The 18,630-nt window shown below is 40.9% G+C and overlaps 1 protein-coding gene across 6 annotated transcripts in view; it reads left to right on the top strand.

Moving 5' to 3' along the window:
* The window catches only part of TBC1D30 (TBC1 domain family member 30), an 88,327-nt gene that overhangs the window by 39,784 nt on the left and 29,913 nt on the right, over nucleotides 1-18,630 (top strand). For 3 of the 6 annotated variants that reach the window (XM_032646480.1, XM_032646481.1, XM_032646483.1), the window contains exons 3-6: nucleotides 4,616-4,677; nucleotides 5,204-5,269; nucleotides 7,730-7,855; nucleotides 9,686-9,871. In XM_032646480.1, the coding sequence (XP_032502371.1) occupies nucleotides 4,616-4,677; nucleotides 5,204-5,269; nucleotides 7,730-7,855; nucleotides 9,686-9,871 (440 nt within the window). Of the gene's footprint in view, nucleotides 1-1,210; nucleotides 1,614-2,838; nucleotides 2,845-4,615; nucleotides 4,678-5,203; nucleotides 5,270-7,729; nucleotides 7,856-9,685; nucleotides 9,872-18,630 lie in introns of those variants that run through there. The other 3 variants (XM_032646484.1, XM_032646482.1, XM_032646485.1) reach the window with 2 other exon arrangements.

Genomic DNA, 18,630 nt, shown 5'->3' with positions numbered 1-18,630 from the left:
TTAAGAAATAACACCAATATTATTAATAACAGTAATGCTACTGAATGACATTTAAGATTTCTTTGCAGCTCTTTTTGCCCTTGGAGTCTATACCACCATTGATATACAGGCATAACACTACACTCTAAAACAACTTACTCATCTTTTCTGTGTTCATATGTCATCAACAGGATTTCTAGTTAGGTTCATTTGTTTCCATTCATTTTCAAATTTTAGGGTTTTCTTTTTGCTTGATTTATTATTAGTAATATAAGATGTTATTCCAGAGTCAAAACTACATAAGGCACATCTAGAGAAATCTGTTTTCTATTCCTCTCTTCTACACTGTTCCCTTCCACATAAATACTTTTTAGTTGTTTTTAATCCATCTGGTGTGCCTTCTCTAAATATTAGCATATACAAATATCTTTGTATTTCCCTCCATATGCTTTCCTTTCTTATGACTTATTCATCTTTATGATTAATATCCACTGGTGAATGTCGTAATGTCGTAGTTTAAGAATGATTTAAAAAAAAAGTAATTATCACTAACCATTCTGCCTACTGAAGTCTCTGGCTGGAGAGACGGGGGAAGCACTTAAAAAAAACAACCCTGCTTTTAATGGAACACTTTTATCTTGAAGTCTACTCTTCCAAAAGAAACAACCATTATTATAATAATTATTATATTATAGATTTAATTAATGTACAAAGTATATATTAATAATAATATATAATAATAATTTTAACGTGCTTCCTATGCCTCTCTAAGATGCCAAGAAAAAGAGTTTAACACAATTTGGGATGAAGCTGGTGCTTCACCTTCCACCAGCGTTCCCGCCGCGCTGCTAGATTCTTCCTGCGGTCTGTTGACCGACTCTTGCAAGACTGCTCCGATGAGGTGGGCACTTGCATCTCGCTGGTGTTCTGCACCTGAGACTCGCTCCCTTGGGGTGCTCCCTCCTGCACCTCCCAGATCTTGGGAGAGGCACGGAAATCTGTCACTGCTTCTGATCCCCGGGCGCAGTTGCCCAGCCCCCTGCTCCTGGGCTCCGGGTCTCTGCGGCTGCCCAGCGCAGGTGCCGCGAGCTGGCGGGGCGCTCGGGAGCTAAGGCAGCCCCGCCTGCGCACGGTGATGCCGGGATTGGGGGCGGGAGCGTTGCCTCCGTCTCCGCGCGCTCGCTCGCTCCCGCCCTCCTCCCCGCCCCAAGTCCTCTCCTGCCTCAGCCTTGCAGGCTCCGCACTGCAGATCCCTGCCGGCCGCCCCGCGCTTGGCGGCTTCCGCGGTGCTCCGCAGGGTCCCTTGACCCCCGAGCACTTTTGCTGCTTTCGAGAGACCCTTGACTAACCGGTCTTGCCGAGCCCCACGCGTGTGAAGCCGCTGCGCCGGCGGGACAGCGAGGACCCAGGCGGACGGCGGCCGCACGGGAGCCCAGGGCGCTCTCGGATGCGGCAGGACAAGCTGACCGGCTCCCTTAGGCGCGGAGGGAGATGCCTGAAACGGCAGGGCGGCGGCGGCGGCAGCGGCGGCGGCAGCGGTGGCGGCGGCGTGGGCACCATCCTGAGCAATGTGCTCAAGAAACGCAGCTGCATTTCCCGGACCGCGCCCCGGCTGCTCTGCACCCTGGAGCCGGGTGAGGACCCGGGGAGGCAGATGGGGCACTGGAAAGTAGCGTGGCGCCCCCGGAGCTGGTGCCTCTGCCTCAGCCGAACTCCGCGTAGGCCAGGGAACAGCCGCCGGCCGCCCGGTGCTGGGTACCGCGGCTGGGCGCAGGCGGGGCTGGGTCGGCCTGGGAGGGAAGAGAGCGGACCGAGGCCTGGGCGGGGGCAGCGGCCTCCCACGGCGCGGAGGACCGGCTGCTCCCGCCGGCTGCCCGTGCGCCCCCATCCCGCCGCCTGTGTGCGGTCCAGCCCTGCTTGTGCCGGGAGCTGCTGGCGAGCGATGCGCTCGGTTTTCTCCGAGTGGTGGGAAAGTGTTGGCGGCTACCCGGGCTATCAGAGGCCGAGCAACCAGTTGTGCTTCGGACCCACAAGAAGCCACACCTTGAAAGAGGTGTGTGAGGCAGGAGAAAGGCACAGGTCTGATGCTTGTTGTCAGAGAAGGAGGCAGTGACCGCGAAGGAAAAAATCGGGTGCATTTTCTTGAGGGTCCCTGCTTCGTGAGTGCCGGAATCGTCTCACCTGGACCCTCTAATTTGTGTGTCCGGGTGGAGAGCGGGCAGGAAACACTCCTGCAAAGTAGAGATTCTTTCTATAGGTAAAGACTGAGAGTTCTCCTGGCTGTGCTAGGCTAGGCCCTTTCTGCTGTCAGCCTGTGTTTACACATCCCTGCTTCTCCAGGCTGCATAACTCCGCGCTTGCTCCACCACCCGGCATCCCTCCGCAGGGTTTTATGAGGCCGGCCCTGGCGCGCGGGCCCCTGGACATAACGCTTTCTGGCTAGGGGTAGCCGCAGAGGGAGCCGGCTGTACTCGCACCCGTGCGTAGCGCACACTTGTCCCTGGAGTGGCACCAGCTGGCTTCCAGGTGGGTTTGTCTTCCCCCAACCCCACCCCATCCCGCCTCCCAGCGCCTTTGGGGACCTGCTGTCCTGAGGCTGCAGGGGAGAATCTGTCGAGGCACTGAGCCTCAAAGGGTGGAACACGTCGCTGCCTTTCCGAACCTCGTGGTTTCTTTGTTTTTCTCCCCAAGGAAGTGTCTAGTTGCAGAGACTGTAGTAGTTATTCACCGTCTTCCTTTAGCCTTAAAAAAAGAAACCTCCTTCCCACGTTAAAAATGTTTTGTATTTCTGAATCCGGAACAGCCAGTGATTACCAGATGAAACATAAACCTTCTCCCCTCCCTTATTCAATTAGAAGAAAAGAGGTGGAAATGACCTGATTTCAGCTTTTGCCTGCAGGCAGCGAATGATCAATTCCAGTTAAATCCTGTGACTCATTTTTGATAGTGAGAAAATAGTTGTGATTTTGACTAACCCCAGCCGGGTTTCAGCTCGGCAAGGCGATCGGCATCGTGCCCAGCAGGTACTTCTGAAAAAAGTCAAGGGAGCATATTCGGTCATACATGCAAGGAATCCGAGGCTTTTAGGTCGGTTGAAATAGGAGCGTGGGACCGAATTTCCTGGTCTTTGTTATAATAAAGCAAACGTCATGACTGTACGCTCCTCCATTCAGCACCCTGTGTATGGACAGCAACCTCACAAAGAGGTCCGTTTTATCGTGTCTTAAATCCTGCGCGCCAGCTGGAGGCACTCTTGTGGTCTTTGTATCATTCTGCTGCACTGAGGCAGGACTTAATTTAAACCATCTCAGAGAATTGGGAATCCGTCGGGGTACTTAATATACCTTCGAAGAAGGAAATCTTATCTATCTAGGCAGAGTATGGTTTTGGCCCTGAAGCTCTGAAGAGAATGATCAGGGCATTGGTTGGATGCCTGGGATTCTCTATCACACACAGCTTGACTTTAGAAATCTAGGACCCAACTCATGTGTACACAGTATTCTTCTAGGACTCCAAGAAGGACATCTTCATACTGTCATGGGCTTGGGCAAATCAGACACATCTCTTTTCAGCTTCTTGACTCCATATATGTTTTTTAAAAGGCATCCACATAGCACAGGGAGATCAGCTCGGTGCTTTGTGACCACCTAGAGGGGTGGGAGGGAGGGAGACGCAAGAGGGAAGAGATATGAGGATATATGTATATGTATAGCTGATTCACTTTGTTATAAAGCAGAAACTAACACACCATTGTAAAGCAATTATACTCCAGTAAAGATGTTAAAAAAATTGTCATGGAATTTCACCTCAATAATAAAAAAGCCCAATATGAATATAGTGTATAATCTTTATATATTCTCCTATTTATTTACTTCTATTCCATAGATTTGGGATTTGAGTCAAAGAAGTTTAAAGTTGTAGATAACTTGGAATTAGAGTCCAGTTATATTTTTAGTTTGGAGCCTATAATTAAATGTGTAAACTTATCTTTAATGAATAAGTCTATCATGACAGAATTTAAAAATACATGAAAATTGCTAAATAGTCTTGTTAAAATGGATTATTCCACAAGTGGGAAGGCAGTGACATTATTTTTATAACTTTTGATATTTCACTGAAGTTTCCTTAATAGACTTAGTCCATGCAAGTGTCCTAGAAAACAAATTCTGTAAGTAGAGAATTCTCTTCCTAAGTTTCATAAATATTAATTATACTGTGCTAAGTGATTTACAGTTAATTATTGCAACAACTAACTGAGATAGACATTATCCTCATTTTAAGGATAAAGAATTGAGACTGAGACAGGTTAAATAATTTGTTTGACTCTAGGAACTGAAGGTGAATTAAAGTGTGTATGACTCCAAGCCTGTGGTGTCATTTTTTTGTTTTTGCACTACTCCAGACAGCGGTGAAACCACCATTCTATGTGATAAGTTTCATTCTATTACCATAGGACATTTTTCTATCTTAATAATCAGTATTCTTTTTCTTTTAACAAAATTGACTACAATTTAGTAAAAATAAATGTTTTAAAAATTTTATGATGACTCAGTAGAATCAGGTTAATTTTTACTTTTATTTTTGATGTAACTTATTTTTCCCCCAAATAACAGTTATTTATGTATTTTTCTTTTAGGAGTTGACACAAAGTTGAAGTTCACTCTTGAGCCATCTTTAGGTCAAAATGGTTTTCAGCAGGTAATTTTATTTTTGGTTTTGAAAATACCTTTATTTTGGTGTACCTACAGGGTACACTGAGGTATATTCTCAAAGTGGGAAAATTAACATGTGCTTGGATATGCCTAAGAAGATGAGTCAGTTTTAAAAATTATAGATAAAATAACTTGTGAAGCTATAAGTGACTTGGATTTATACTTGCAGTGAAAATTTTTGCACTTTTTTTTAGTGGTTCAAGTGTGAAAAAGAATTTAAAAACCAAACGCTGTTATTCTGAATCTGTAACACGTTTTGATTTCAGAGTTCCCAGCCTTTGTGTGTGTACTGCAGTTGGATCACGGGTGTGTTAAGGGTACCTGAGTGGGGGACCTTGGGGCAGTCATAGCCCTTAGACCAGTCATATCTGGCTGAAGGAAGCTCTGAATGTTTACCCCAGTGTTCTGTATACATTTTCTCGTGCTCTACGAATGTCAAGATGGGGAAAAGTTGAAAAGTGCTTAACCAGGTCAATATTTTCACTTTGACAGCTTTTCTTCTTTGTTTCTAGTGGTATGATGCGCTCAAAGCGGTTGCCAGACTATCGACTGGAATACCAAAGGAATGGAGGAGAAAGGTGAGGTGGATTTGTATGGCTAAAATACAAAAGGGCCATCACTTTGTCCCTCTTGAAAGTGTCTGGAATGTCAGAAAGGATATTCTAGATTTAGTCATTTAAAATCTGTCTCTCTTCATTATTCATTAATTCAGTAAGTATTTAATGATTATCCATTCTATGCCAGGTACTGTTCTGCTGGGTAATGGGGATACAGCAGTGGAAAAAAAAAACAGCAGACCAAAATTTTTGTCCTCATGGAGTTTACAATGCATATAATATAAAGTAGGTCAGATGATGCTGAGTGCCATGCATAAAAATAAAGCAGAGAAAGGAATCAGGAGAGAGGGGAATGGAGGTAAGGAGGTAGCATTTTAAATGGCAAGGTGACATTTGAATAGGGCCCTTAAAGAGGTGAGCCATTGACCACGTAGCTCCCTGGTGGGAGAGTACTCCAAACAGTGAAACACCCTCAGCTGAGAGCATCACTGAGGAGTATGCAAGCAAAAGCAAGAGGCCAGGGTGGCTGAAGCACAGTGAATAAAAGGGAAAGCAATGGGGGGAGGGTCATAGAGGTAATGTGATGACCTTAGGGGAATGGCAGCTCATATAGGACCTTACAGGTCATAGTAGGACTTTTGCCCAATGTGAGATGAGAAGCATTGGGAAGTTTTGAGGAGGAGAATGACATGATATGACTTATATTTTAAATGGACCACTCTGGCTACTAACTTGAGAATATGAAGGACAAGGGCAGCAGCGGAGAGACCAGTAGGAGACTTGAGATAATTCAGGCAAGAGATGGATCAGGGTTGTGGTAGTGTAGATGGAGAGAAGGTCAGATTCTAGATATATTTTGAAGGCTGGGTTCACTTGAATTCCTACTGGATTGAATAAAAAGTGTAAGAGGGTTGTCAATGACTTCAAGATTGACCTGAGCTACTGGAAGGGTAGAGTTACTATTTTCCCAGAGAGGGGACAAGCAAGTGTGTGTGTTTGTGTGTATGTCTGTATAGTTGGGGTGGCGGTGGATTAGACAGTTGGTTTTGGATATGTTAAGGTTGAGATGCCTATTACATGTCTAAGTTGAAGATGTCAAGTGAGCATTTTGACATATGATCCTGATGCTTAAGAGAGAAGTATGGCTGGAGATATTAATCAGTGTTATTCCTGGTAAATTATGTTCAAATACCAAAACTTGTATTGCCATCTTATTAATTCATAAACGTAGTCTTTGTTTCCTTTTTTAAAAAATTTTATTGAAGTATAGTTGATTTTCAATGTTGTGTTAATTACTGCTACACAGCAAAGTGATTCAGTTATACATATATATACATTCTTTTTTATATTCTTTTCCATTATGCTTTATCACAGAATATTGAATATAGTTCCCTGTGCTATACAGTAGGACCTTGTTGTTTATCCATTATATATATAATAGCTTGCATCTACTAATCCCAAACTCCTAATCTATCCTTCCCCCACCCCCTTCCTTTTTGGCAACAACAATTCCCATTCCTTTTTTTAAATTTAATTTTTATTATCTCTTGGGGTATAGTTAATTTACAATGCTGTGTTAGTTTCAGGTGTACAGCAAAGTGATTCAGTTATACATGTACATATAGCCATTCCATTCCAGATTCTCTTCCCACATAGGTCACCACAGAATATTGAGTAGAGTTCCTTGTGCTATACAGTAGGTCCTTATTGATTAGCTTTTTTATATATAGTAGTGTGTATATGTTAATCCCAAACTCCTAATTTATCCCCCCACCCCACATTTCCCCTTTGGTAACCGTAAGTTTGTTTTCGAAGTCTGCGAGTCTCTTTCTGTTTTGTCAATAAATTCATTTGTCTTATAAACCAGGTCTTAATACTCCTAGAATCTGAACATTTTGGTTCCTCAAACTGCACATTAGAAATAGTATTATGAAACAGCTTTTCCAGATAAGGTAACGAAAGGAGTAAAAATATCCAGTGATTCCTTTAAAAAAGTTATTCATTATAGGAACCCATCTGTCAGTTTTTTGTGTGTGTGAGAGAGGGATGATTTAAAGGCAGAAGCCACCTTATGGTAAAAACAGGCCCATACTCCACGGATGACCAGGGAGCTCTTGCCCAAGCATAGAGCGCCATCCAGAGCCAGGTATAACAAGCTCATAAGCTAATTTAGCTATTCCAATGAACTGAAAGAAAATTTGAAATGTTTTCGTTTTCTTAACAATATCCCTAATGGCTGGATCATTGCTTGGTACATAGCAGGAACTCAGCAATATTAATTGAAAGAATAAATGAAAGCCCCTCATTGGTACAGTTTAGTACAGCAAACTTTTCAGTGAGGTTCTTAGAGATTTCTACATGTAGGCTATATCTGTTCCAGTAACAGCTCTCATTTTCTTATTGGATGCAATCATTATTTCCTGATAAAGAAAGATGAAATTATGTATTTTACTTTAGCATTCTTTTTTATTAATATTTTAGGTTTGGTTGACGTTGGCAGATCATTATTTGCACAGTATAGCCATTGATTGGGACAAAACCATGCGCTTCACTTTCAATGAAAGGAGTAATCCTGATGATGACTCGATGGGAATTCAGATAGTCAAGGTAATGCCCCTAAGTTTGGCTTATTGTCCTAATTTAGAAGAAAGATTCTAAGAGCCAGATGTTTTCTGGACAGAGGATCAAGCCTTATGGATTGAATGTCCATGTATTTCCTGCTTCCTAATTTCATTAGTTAACAGCTTTTTTTTTTTTTTGCGGTACGCGGGCCTCTCACTGTTGTGGCCCCTCCCGTCGTGGAGCACAGGCTCCGGACCCGCAGGCCCAGCGGCCACGGCCCAAGGGCCCAGCCGCTCTGCGGCCTGTGGGATCCTCCCCGACCAGGGCACGAACCCGTGTCCACTGCATCGGCAGGCGGACTCCCAACCACTGCGCCGCCAGGGAAGCCCAGTTAACAGCTTTTTAACGGGGAACTTGATGATGCCTTGTCCTCATAAATTTGTATGTTGCTAGTAAGAAGAAAATGTTTCCATTCGTATTCAACTTATTTATTTTGCTCACATGATAGGAAATTGAAATTCGTTTTTTCTTTAGCATGGGTCAGTGCTTTTAACTGGATTTTAATGTAAAAGTCACTGAGAAATTTAAAGTTAAATCTATTTCATATTAGAATAATTGGGTACTTATTAGGATTTTGATCATTTCTTAACTGTCATTTTATGAAGATAGTTAGATTGACTGATGGGTTTACTTTAAACCAGATAGTCAAATGCTCAAGCCAGCTGTGGTTCACCTACCTGGATTATTACAGTTGATTAGAGCCTGGCACCGAAAGCCAAGGATGCTGGTTTGATTTAATCCCATTATTATTCTCTTACATAAGCCTCTAGCACATGCTTTTTATTTTATATGAGTACATTACGTGTGATGCTAAACTGAGGTTTTAAAAGGAAAGTTGTTTCATCTAAATTTCGGTCACCAGAAGTTGGCTAATGTTTTGGCAGATTTGAAGATATGTTTTTCAGGAGGAGGTCCTAACTAAAATGAGCTATTTTCTCATCTAACTTGGTCTGTTTCAAGCATATAATATAAAAAAGGAACTTTTATATTGTATGCTTGAAAAGCCTTTGCACTGTCCACATTTGAGCTGTTTATTTGGAATTTAGGTGTATGTTTCCCAGAGATGAAGTATTCCATATTTGAAATATTTTCTTTCTATTTAAGTTGTGAATTAAGGCAATGCACATTTTATAACAATCATGTTATTAAGAGAAGTTTTTTTCTCATTGAAATGAATGATATGTCAGTAAAATGACTTCAGCTCCTGAAAATCATAGTCTCTGTTGGGTAATTAAATTATAGATATTGACCTTATTAAATATTAAAGCACAGTAAATGTTTCTGCCTCTTTTATACAAATTTATAAAACAACTTGGAGAGAATGGTTTTTCTGCCTCTTTACAGTACCGGTTACATTTTTTTATTCTTTTCATTTGGTTCCTTAATACTATTTGGAGTTTTGATAGCTAAATATTATATCATTTTTTATAGAAAGAAATAATGTTAGCATCTATCATACATGTGTTAAAATGACTTGTTTTATTTGAGATGTATGATTAAAATAAACTGTCAATTTATTTGGAATTATAATGCAATATTAATTCTGAGTCCCTTTTTGTGTTAACTCTGGAAATACTTGTGGTAGAAAGTTTGCCTGACTGAAATTCCTCTTGAAAATGCCTCAGCATATTAGAAAGCTAAAGAAAAAAAAAGTTTTGGTCCATGTGTTTAAGTTGCATATACATTTTTGAAAACTAAAATCCATGTTGATACTCTGACTCTACTGAATGCTGAGGCAGAGAAAAAACTAAAGTTTTTTTTTTTTAGAGAGCTTAAGGAGGTATTTAAAAAAATGTTGTTTCCCTGTCATTTTAGGATCTTCACCGCACAGGCTGCAGTTCTTACTGTGGCCAGGAGGCTGAGCAGGACAGGGTTGTGTTGAAGCGGGTTCTGCTGGCCTACGCCCGATGGAACAAGAATGTCGGGTATTGCCAAGGCTTTAACATCCTGGCTGCACTAATTCTGGAAGTGGTGGAAGGCAACGAAGGCGATGCTCTGAAAGTGAGTATCAGGCTCTGAAGAAGGCAACTAAAATTCTTCAGAGAGTGAAATACTGGAGCTATAACTTCTCTTCCCTGGTGCTCCACCTCCTTCCAGGGTATTGACTACACCTTTCTTATTATCCATGACACCATTTCTCCCAGGTTAAAGCCTAGTCACATGACAGACTTATGTAGCTGCCAAATTTGAGGAGAATGATTATGTTTTTAGTCTCACTTATGAGACATCATATTTTTAAAATTTAATTTTATTCTTTTAACATCTTTATTGGAGTATAATTGCTTTACAATGGTGTGTTAGTTTCTGCTGTATAACAAAGTGAATCAGCTATACATATACATATATCCCCATATCTCCTCCCTCTTGCGTCTCCCTCCCACCCTCCCTAGGTCCCACCCTCCCTAGGTCCCACCCTCCCTAGGTCCCACCCCTCTAGGTGGTCACAAAGCGCCAAGCTGATGTCCCTGTGCTATGTGGCTGCTTCCCACTAGCTATCTGTTTTACATTTGGTAGTGTATATATGTCCATGCCACTCTCTCACTTTGTCCCAGCTCACCCTTTCCCCTCCCCGTGTCCTCAAGTCCATTCTCTACATCTGCGTCTTTATTCCTTTCCTGCCCCTAGGTTCTTCAGAACCATTTTATTTTAATTCCATGTATATGTGTTAGCATACGGTATTTGTTTTTCTCTTTCTGACTTACTTCACTCTGTATGACAGACTCTAGGTCCATACACCTCACTACAACTGACTCAATTTCATTTGTTTTTAGAGACGTCATATTTAAAGCAAGCTAAATACTAACTGTATTGATTTTCCAGAGATGCCTAACAAATTAGTTGCTTCCAACAGCCAACGTGTATTACCTCACAGTTTCTTTGAGTCAGGAATCTGGGTGCAGCTTAGCTGGCTCAGAGTCACATCATTGTGGCATTCAAACTCTCGGCTGGGGCTTTAGTCTCATCTGAAGGCTCGATTGAGTAGGGAGAGCACGCACTTTCAAGTTCATTCATGTGGTTGTTGGTAGGATTTCATTCATCACAGATTGTTGGACTGAGAGCCTCAGTTTTTCTGCTGGCTGTTGTTCTTTGCTATGTGGACCTCTCCATTGTACAACGTGGTGGCCAGGGTCCCGCAGAATGAACGAGAGAGTAAAAGAGAATGACAAGTCAGAAGAAATTACATTGCAGATCTGTAGCCTAATATCAGAAGTGACATTCCATCATTTTTGCAATGTTTTTTTTTTAACATCTTTATTGGAGTATAATTGCTTTACAATGGTGTGTTAGTTTCTTCTCTATAACAAAGTGAATCGGCTATACATATACATATATCCCCATATCTCCCCCCTCTTGCGTCTCCCTCCCACCCTCCCTATTTTATTTATTTACGTATTTATTTATTTATTTTGACTGCATTGGGTTTTTTTTTTTTTTTTTTTTTTTTTTTTTTTTTATGTGTTACGCGGGCCTCTCACTGTCGTGGCCTCTCCCGTTGCGGAGGACAGGCCCCGGACGCGCAGGCTCAGCGGCCATGGCTCACGGGCCCAGCCGCTCCGCGGCATGTGGGATCCTCCCAGACCGGGGCACGAACCCGCGTCCCCTGCATCGGCAGGCGGACTCTCAACCACTGCGCCACCAGGGAAGCCCCTGCATTGGGTTTTTTTTTTAACGTTTTTATTGGAGTATAATTGCTTTACAATGATGTGTTAGTTTCTGCTTTATAACGTAGTGAATCAGTTATACATATACATATATCCCCATATCTCTCCCTTTTGTGTCTCCCTCCCTCCCACCCTCCCTATCCCACCCTTCTAGCTGGTCACAAAGCACTGAGCTGATCTCCCTGTGCTATGAGATTGCTTCCCACTAGCTATCTATTTTACATTTGGTAGTGTATATATGTCCATATATACACTACCACTCTCTCACTTTGTCCCAGCATACCCTTCCCTCTCCCCATGTCCTCAAGTCCATTCTCTAGTAGGCCTGCATCTTTATTCCTGTCTTGCCCCTAGGTTCTTCATGACCATTTTTTGTTTGTTTGTTTGTTTTAGATTCCATATATATGTGTTAGCATATGGTATTTGTTTTTCTTTTTCTGACTTATTCACTCTGTATGACAGACTCTAGGTCCATCCACCTCACTACAAATAACTCAATTTCATTTCTTTTTATGGCTGAATAATATTCCATTGTATATATGTGCCACATCTTCTTTATCCAGTCATCTGTCGATGGACACTTAGGTTGCTTCCAAGTCCTGGCTATTGTAAATAGAGCTGCAATGAACATTGTGGTACATGACTCTTTTTGAATTATGGTTTTCTCAGGGTATATGCCCAGTAATGGGATTGCTGGGTCATATGGTAGTTCTGTTTTTAGTTTTTTAAGGAACCTCCATACTGTTCTCCATAGTGGCTGTATCAATTTACATTCCCACCAACGGGGCAAGAGGGTTCCCTTTTCTCCACACCCTCTCCAGCATTTATTGTTTGTAGATTTTTTGATGAGGACCATTCTGACCGGTGTGAGATGATATCGCATTGTAGTTTTGATTTGCATTTCTTTAATGTTTAATGATGTTGAGCATTCTTTCATGTGTTTGTTGGCAGTTGTATATCTTCTTTGGAGAAATGTCTATTTAGATCTTCAGCCCTTTTTTGGATTGGGTTGTTTGTTTTTTTGATACTGAGCTGCATGAGCTGCTTGCAAATTTTGGAGATTAATCCTCTGTTAGTTGCTTCATTTGCAAATATTTTCTCCCATTCTGAGGGTTGTCCTTTTGTCTTGTTTATGGTTTCACTTCTTGTGCAAAAGCTTTTAAGTCTCATTAGGTCCCATTTGTTTATTTTTGTTTTTATTTCCATTTCTCTAGGAGGTGGGTCAAAAAGGATCTTGCTGTGATTTATGTCATAGAGTGTTCTGCCTATGTTTTCCTCTGAGAGTTTGATAGTGTCTGGCCTTACATTTAGGACTTCAATCCGTTTTGAGTTTATTTTTGTGTATGGTGTTAGGGAGTGTTCTAATTTCATTCTTTTACATGTAGCTGTCCAGTTTTCCCAGTACCACTTATTGAAGAGACTATCTTTTCTCCATTGTATATTCTTTCCTCCTTTATCAAAAAGAAGGTGACCATATGTGCATGGGTTTATCTCTGGGCTTTCTGTCCTGTTCCATTGATCTGTATTTCTGTTTTTGTGCCAGTACCATCTGTCTTGATTACTGTAGCTTTGTAGTATAGTCTGAAGTCTGGTAGCCTGATTCCTCCAGCTCTGTTTTTATTTCTCAGTTTGCTTTGGCTATTCAGGGTCTTTTGTGTTTGCATACAAATTGTGCAATTTTTTGTTCTAGTTCTGTGAGAAATGTCATTGGTAGTTTGTTAGGGATTGCATTGAATCTGTAGATTGCTTTGGGTAGTAGAGTCATTTTCACAATGTTGATTCTTCCAATCCAGGAACATGGTATATCTCTCCATCTATTTGTTTCATCTTTAATTTCTGTCATCAGTGTTTTATAATTTTCTGCATACAGATCTTTTGTCTCCTTAGGTAGGTTTATTCCTAGGTATTTTATTCTTTTTGTTGCAATGGTAAATGGGAGTGTTTTCTTAATTTCACTTTCAGAATTTTCATCATTAGTGTATAGGAATGCAAGAGATTTCTGTGTATTAATTTTGTATCCTGCTACTTTACCAAATTCATTGATTAGCTCTAGTAGTTATCTGGTAGCATCTTTAGGATTCTCTATGTGTAGTATCATGTCATCTGCAAACAGTGACAGCTTTATTTCTTCTTTTCCGATTTGGATTCCTTTTATTTCTTTTTCTTCTCTGATTGCTGTGGTAAAACTTCCAAAACTATGTTGAATAATAGTGGTGAGAGTGGGCAACCTTGCCCTGTTCCTGAACTTAGTGGAAATGGTTTCAGTTTTTCACCATTGAGGACATGTTGGCTGTGGGTTTGTCATATATGGCCTTTATTATGTTGAGGTAAGTTCTCCCTATGCCTACTTTCTGGAGGACTTCTATCATAAATGGGTGTTCAATTTTGTCAAAAGCTTTCTCTGCATCTATTGAGATGATCGTATGGTTTTTCTCCTTCAGTTTGTTAATATGGTATATCACATTGATTGATTTGCGTATATTGAAGAATCCTTCCATTCCTGGGATAAACCCCACTTGATCATGGTGTATGATCCTTTTAATGTGCTGTTGGATTCTGTTTGCTAGTATTTTGTTGAGGATTTTTGCATCTATGGTCATCAATGTTATCGGTCTGTAGTTTTCTTTTTTTGTGACATCTTTGTCTGGTTTTGGTATCAGGTTGAAGGTGGCCTCGTAGCATGAGTTTGGGAGTGTTCCTCCTTCTATATTTTGGAAGAGTTTGAGAAGGATAGGTGTTAGCTCTTCTCTAAATGTTGGATAGAATTCGCCTGTGAAGCCATCTGGTCCTGGGCTTTTGTTTGTTGGAAGATTTTTAATCACAGTTTCAATTTCAGTGCTTGTGATTGGTCTGTTTATATTTTCTGTTTCTTCCTGATTCAGTCTTGGAAGGTTGTGCTTTTCTAAGAATTTGTCCATTTCTTCCAGGTTGTCCATTTTATTGGCATATAGTTGCTTGTAGTAATATCTCATGATGCTTTGTATTTCTGCAGTGTCATTTTTTACCTCCCCTTTTTCATTTCTAATTCTATTGATTTGAGTCTTCTCCCTTTTTTTCTTTTTTCTTTTTCTTTTTTTTTGCGGTACACGGGCCTCTCACTGCTGTGGCCTCTCCCGTTGTGGAGCACAGGCCCTGGACGCACAGGCTCAGCGGCCATGGCTCACCGGCCCAGCTGCTCCGTGGCATGTGGGATCCTCCCGGACCGGGGCATGAACCCACTTCCCCTGCATCAGCAGGCGGACTCTCAACCACTGCGCCACCAGGGAAGCCCTCCCTTTTTTTCTTGATGAATCTGGCTAATGGTTTATCAGTTTTGTTTGTCTTCTCAAAGAACCAGCCTTTAGTTTTATTGATCTTTGCTATCATTTCCTTCATTTCTTTTTCATTTATTTCTCATCTGTATGATTTCTTTCCTTCTGCTAACTTTGGGGTTTTTTTGTTCTTCTTTCTCTAATTGCTTTAGGTGTAAGGTTAGATTGTTTATTTGAGATGTTTCTTGTTTCTTAAGGTAGGATTGTTTTGCTATAAACTTCCCTCTTAGAACTGCTTTTGCTGCATCCCATAGGTTTTGGGTTGTCGTGTTGTCATTGTCATTTGTTTCTAGGTGTTTTTTGATTTCCTCTTTGATTTCTTCAGTGATCTCTTGGTTATTAAGTAGTGTATTGTTTAGCCTCCATGTGTTTGTAGTTTTTACAGATCTTTTCCTGTAATTGATATCTAGTCTCATAGTGTTGTGGTCAGAAAAGATGCCTGATACGGTTTCGATTTTCTTAAATTTACCAAGCCTTGATTTGTGACCCAAAATATGATCTATCCTGGAGAATGTTCCCTGAGCACTTGAGAAGAAATTGTATTCTGTTGTGTTTGGTTGGAATGTCCTCTAAATATCAATTAAGTCCATCTTGTTTAATGTGTCATTTAAAGCTTGTGTTTCCTTATTTATTTTCATTTTGGATGATCTGTCCATTGGTGAAAGTGGGGTGTTAAAGTCCCCTACTATGATTGTGTTACTGTCAATTTCCCCTTTTTGTGGCTGTTAGTATATGTTTTATTTATTAGAAGCCCGTCACTAGTCCAGCTTGTATTCAAGGGGAAGGGCATATACAAGGGTGTGACTACCAGGAGGTGTAGATCCTGAGAGGTCATGCTGTAAACTGCCTTATTTGTTATGCTTAATTCTGGTTGGATCTTGTTAATAGCTTGCTTTCACATCTGGGGCAAGGTATGAATGAAGTAGACTGAGAGTGAATGTCTGTTATGAAAGGTGTTTGCGTGGAGAAAGGTTATGGAAGTGAATTATGTTTCTTATCTTTTAATCCTTGATGTCTAGGGCCTTTTTTTTTTTCTTGTGGTTCACGGGCCTCTCACTGCTTTGGTCTCTCCCCTTGCGGAGCACAGGCTCTGGACGTGCAGGCTCAGCAGCCATGTCTCACGGGCCTAGCCTCTCCGCGGCATGTGGGATCTTTCCGGACTGGGGCACGAACCTGTGTCCTCTGCATCGGCAGGCGGATTCTCAACCACTGTGCCACCAGGGAAGCCCTAGGGCCTTTTTTAGTAAAAAAATTCTTGAAACACTTTGAGATGGGTCGCTAGCAAGTTAAACTTACAGCTCTGAATATGACTCAGTGAGTCACCACAAATAGTCTTTATGAGAAATGAAGCATTTCAGATGTAGAGGATGGCCACTGCCTTATTTGCTTGGCGTAGTATGGGGTTGCTTATTCATATTTGAATCCTGAAGCTGTTTTTGATTGCAGTGTTGTGTGATGGATGGGATGAATACTTAGTCTTTGTATTCAAGATCCCCCCCCCCAATTCTGTGTTTGATTGCAGCAAATAACTTAGTGATATTCTTAATCACTCACTTAATGTCATATGGAAAAATAAACACATTTTCCTCCTGGTTTTATACACATCGTGGTGTAATTAATTATAAATCCAGCATGACATGATCTCAATCTGTATTCACCCTCTCGATTTTTCCATTCATGTATTTAAGGAAACAGCTTTGAAGGTACTTGTTCATCAAATAGGCAGGGGTGAAGGGGAGGAGGCAGTGACAAATCAAATACGTGAGTTTAAAACATTTTTTATTAAGAAACAATTTTGTTTATTCAGTCTATCAGCTTTAGTCTTTTTTTTTTTTTTTTTTTCTGGTGTAATTTGCATGACTATGAAATGAGAGCTGTCCAGTTGAAATGTTGAAATAAACAGGTTTGGGAAAGGGGATATAAATGCCAATCAAATCACAAAATCTCAGTGATATTTGAGAAACTAAAAATTCACATAAAAAGATGGATTATTCAAAGCTGAGAAACTGAATATTTATATTTCTGCCTCTAAGAAAATGAACTCTGTAGAATGAAATGACATCATCATCATTTAGGAATCTTGTGGTTAGACATTTAATATGCAGAGGAAGGTTGGGTTTATGAAGACACTTCCGATACTAAGGAAAATATTGGGTGTCATTGTTTTTCCAGCAGCTCTTTTCGCCTCTGCAAGTTGTAGTTATTAGGGAAATGAACAGTTTATCAGAGTAGGAAAACCATTTTCCCTGCTTTTTTTGTGTTTACTGTTTTTTCTTAGTAACTGTTTTGTTTTTAACTATTTGTTAAAAATTTGAAGCTTCCCCATTATTTTTTGAATACTTCATTTTTAAGAGCAGTTTAGATTCATAGCAAAATTGAGAGGAAAGTACAGAGATTTTCCATATACCCCTTGGCGGCCCCCCCGACCCCCCCACGACAGCCTCCTCCATTATCAGTATCACTCACTAGAGGGGTACATTTGTTAAAATCGATGAACCTACCTTGACACTTCAATAATCACCTAAAATCCACAGCTTAAATTAGGGTTCACCCTTTGTGTTATACATTCTACGGGTTTGGACAAATGTATAATGACACGTCATCATTAGAATGTCATAAGGGTATTTTCACTGCCATAAAAATGCTCTGTTTTCTTCACTCCCTGCCCCCTTCCACTAATCTTTTTACTACTTCCATAGTTTTGCCTTTTCCAGAATATCATATCGTTGGAATCATACAGTATGTTGCCTCTTCAGATTGGCTTCTTTCATTTAGCAATATGCATTTATGGTCTCTCCATGTCTCTTCATGGCTTGATAGCTGGATTCTTTTTAGTAATGAATAATATTCCATTGCCTGGACCTACTGGAGGACATCTTGGTGCTTCCAAGTTTTGGCAAATATGAATAAAGCTGCTATAAAAATCCACATGTAAGTTTTTGTGTGGACATAAATTTTCAACTCATTTGGGTAAATAAATACCAAGGAGTGCAATTGCTGGATTGTATGGTAGGAGTATGTTTAGTTTTATAAAAAAAAAACTCATCAAACTGTCTTCCAAAGTGACTATACCAGTTTGCATTCCTACTAGCAAAGTCTGAGAGTTCTTGTTGCTCCACATCCTTGTCAACATTTGTTGTTGTCAGCATTCCAGATTTTGGCCATTGTAATAAGTGTGTAGTGGTACCTCACTGTTGTTTTAATTTGAATTTCTCAGATGACTATGATGTGGAACATCTTTTCATAGCTTATTTACCACCTGTATATCTTCTTTGGGTGTCTGTTAAGGTCTTTGATCCATTTTTTTTTTTTTTTTTTTGCATTACGTGGGCCTCTCACTGTTGTGGCCTCTCCCGTTGCGGAGCACAGGCTCCGGACGCGCAGGCTCAGGGGCCATGGCTCACGGGCCCAGCCGCTCCGCGGCATGTGGGATCTTCCCGGACCGGGGCACGAACCCGTGTCCCCTGCATCGGCAGGCGGACTCTCAACCACTGCGCCACCAGGGAAGCCCTGATCCATTTTTTAATCAGGTTGTTTGTTTTCTTATTGTTGAGTTTTAAGAATTGTTGTACATTTTGGGTGACAGTCCTTTTTACAGATCTGTCTTTTCACATATTTTCTCCCAGTCTGTGGCTTTTCTTCTAATCCTCTTGGCATTGTCTTTCACAGAGCAGAAGGTTTAAATTTTAATGAAGTCTAGCCTACCAAGTATTTCTCTCATGGATTGTGCCTTTGGTATTGTATCTAAAAAGTCATTTAAAGGTCATACTCAAGGTCATCTAGGCTC

This window comes from Phocoena sinus, chromosome 10 (assembly GCF_008692025.1).
Source record: "Phocoena sinus isolate mPhoSin1 chromosome 10, mPhoSin1.pri, whole genome shotgun sequence".
Taxonomy (NCBI): domain Eukaryota; kingdom Metazoa; phylum Chordata; class Mammalia; order Artiodactyla; family Phocoenidae; genus Phocoena; species Phocoena sinus.
This window is presented reverse-complemented; position numbering and strand designations above follow the sequence as displayed.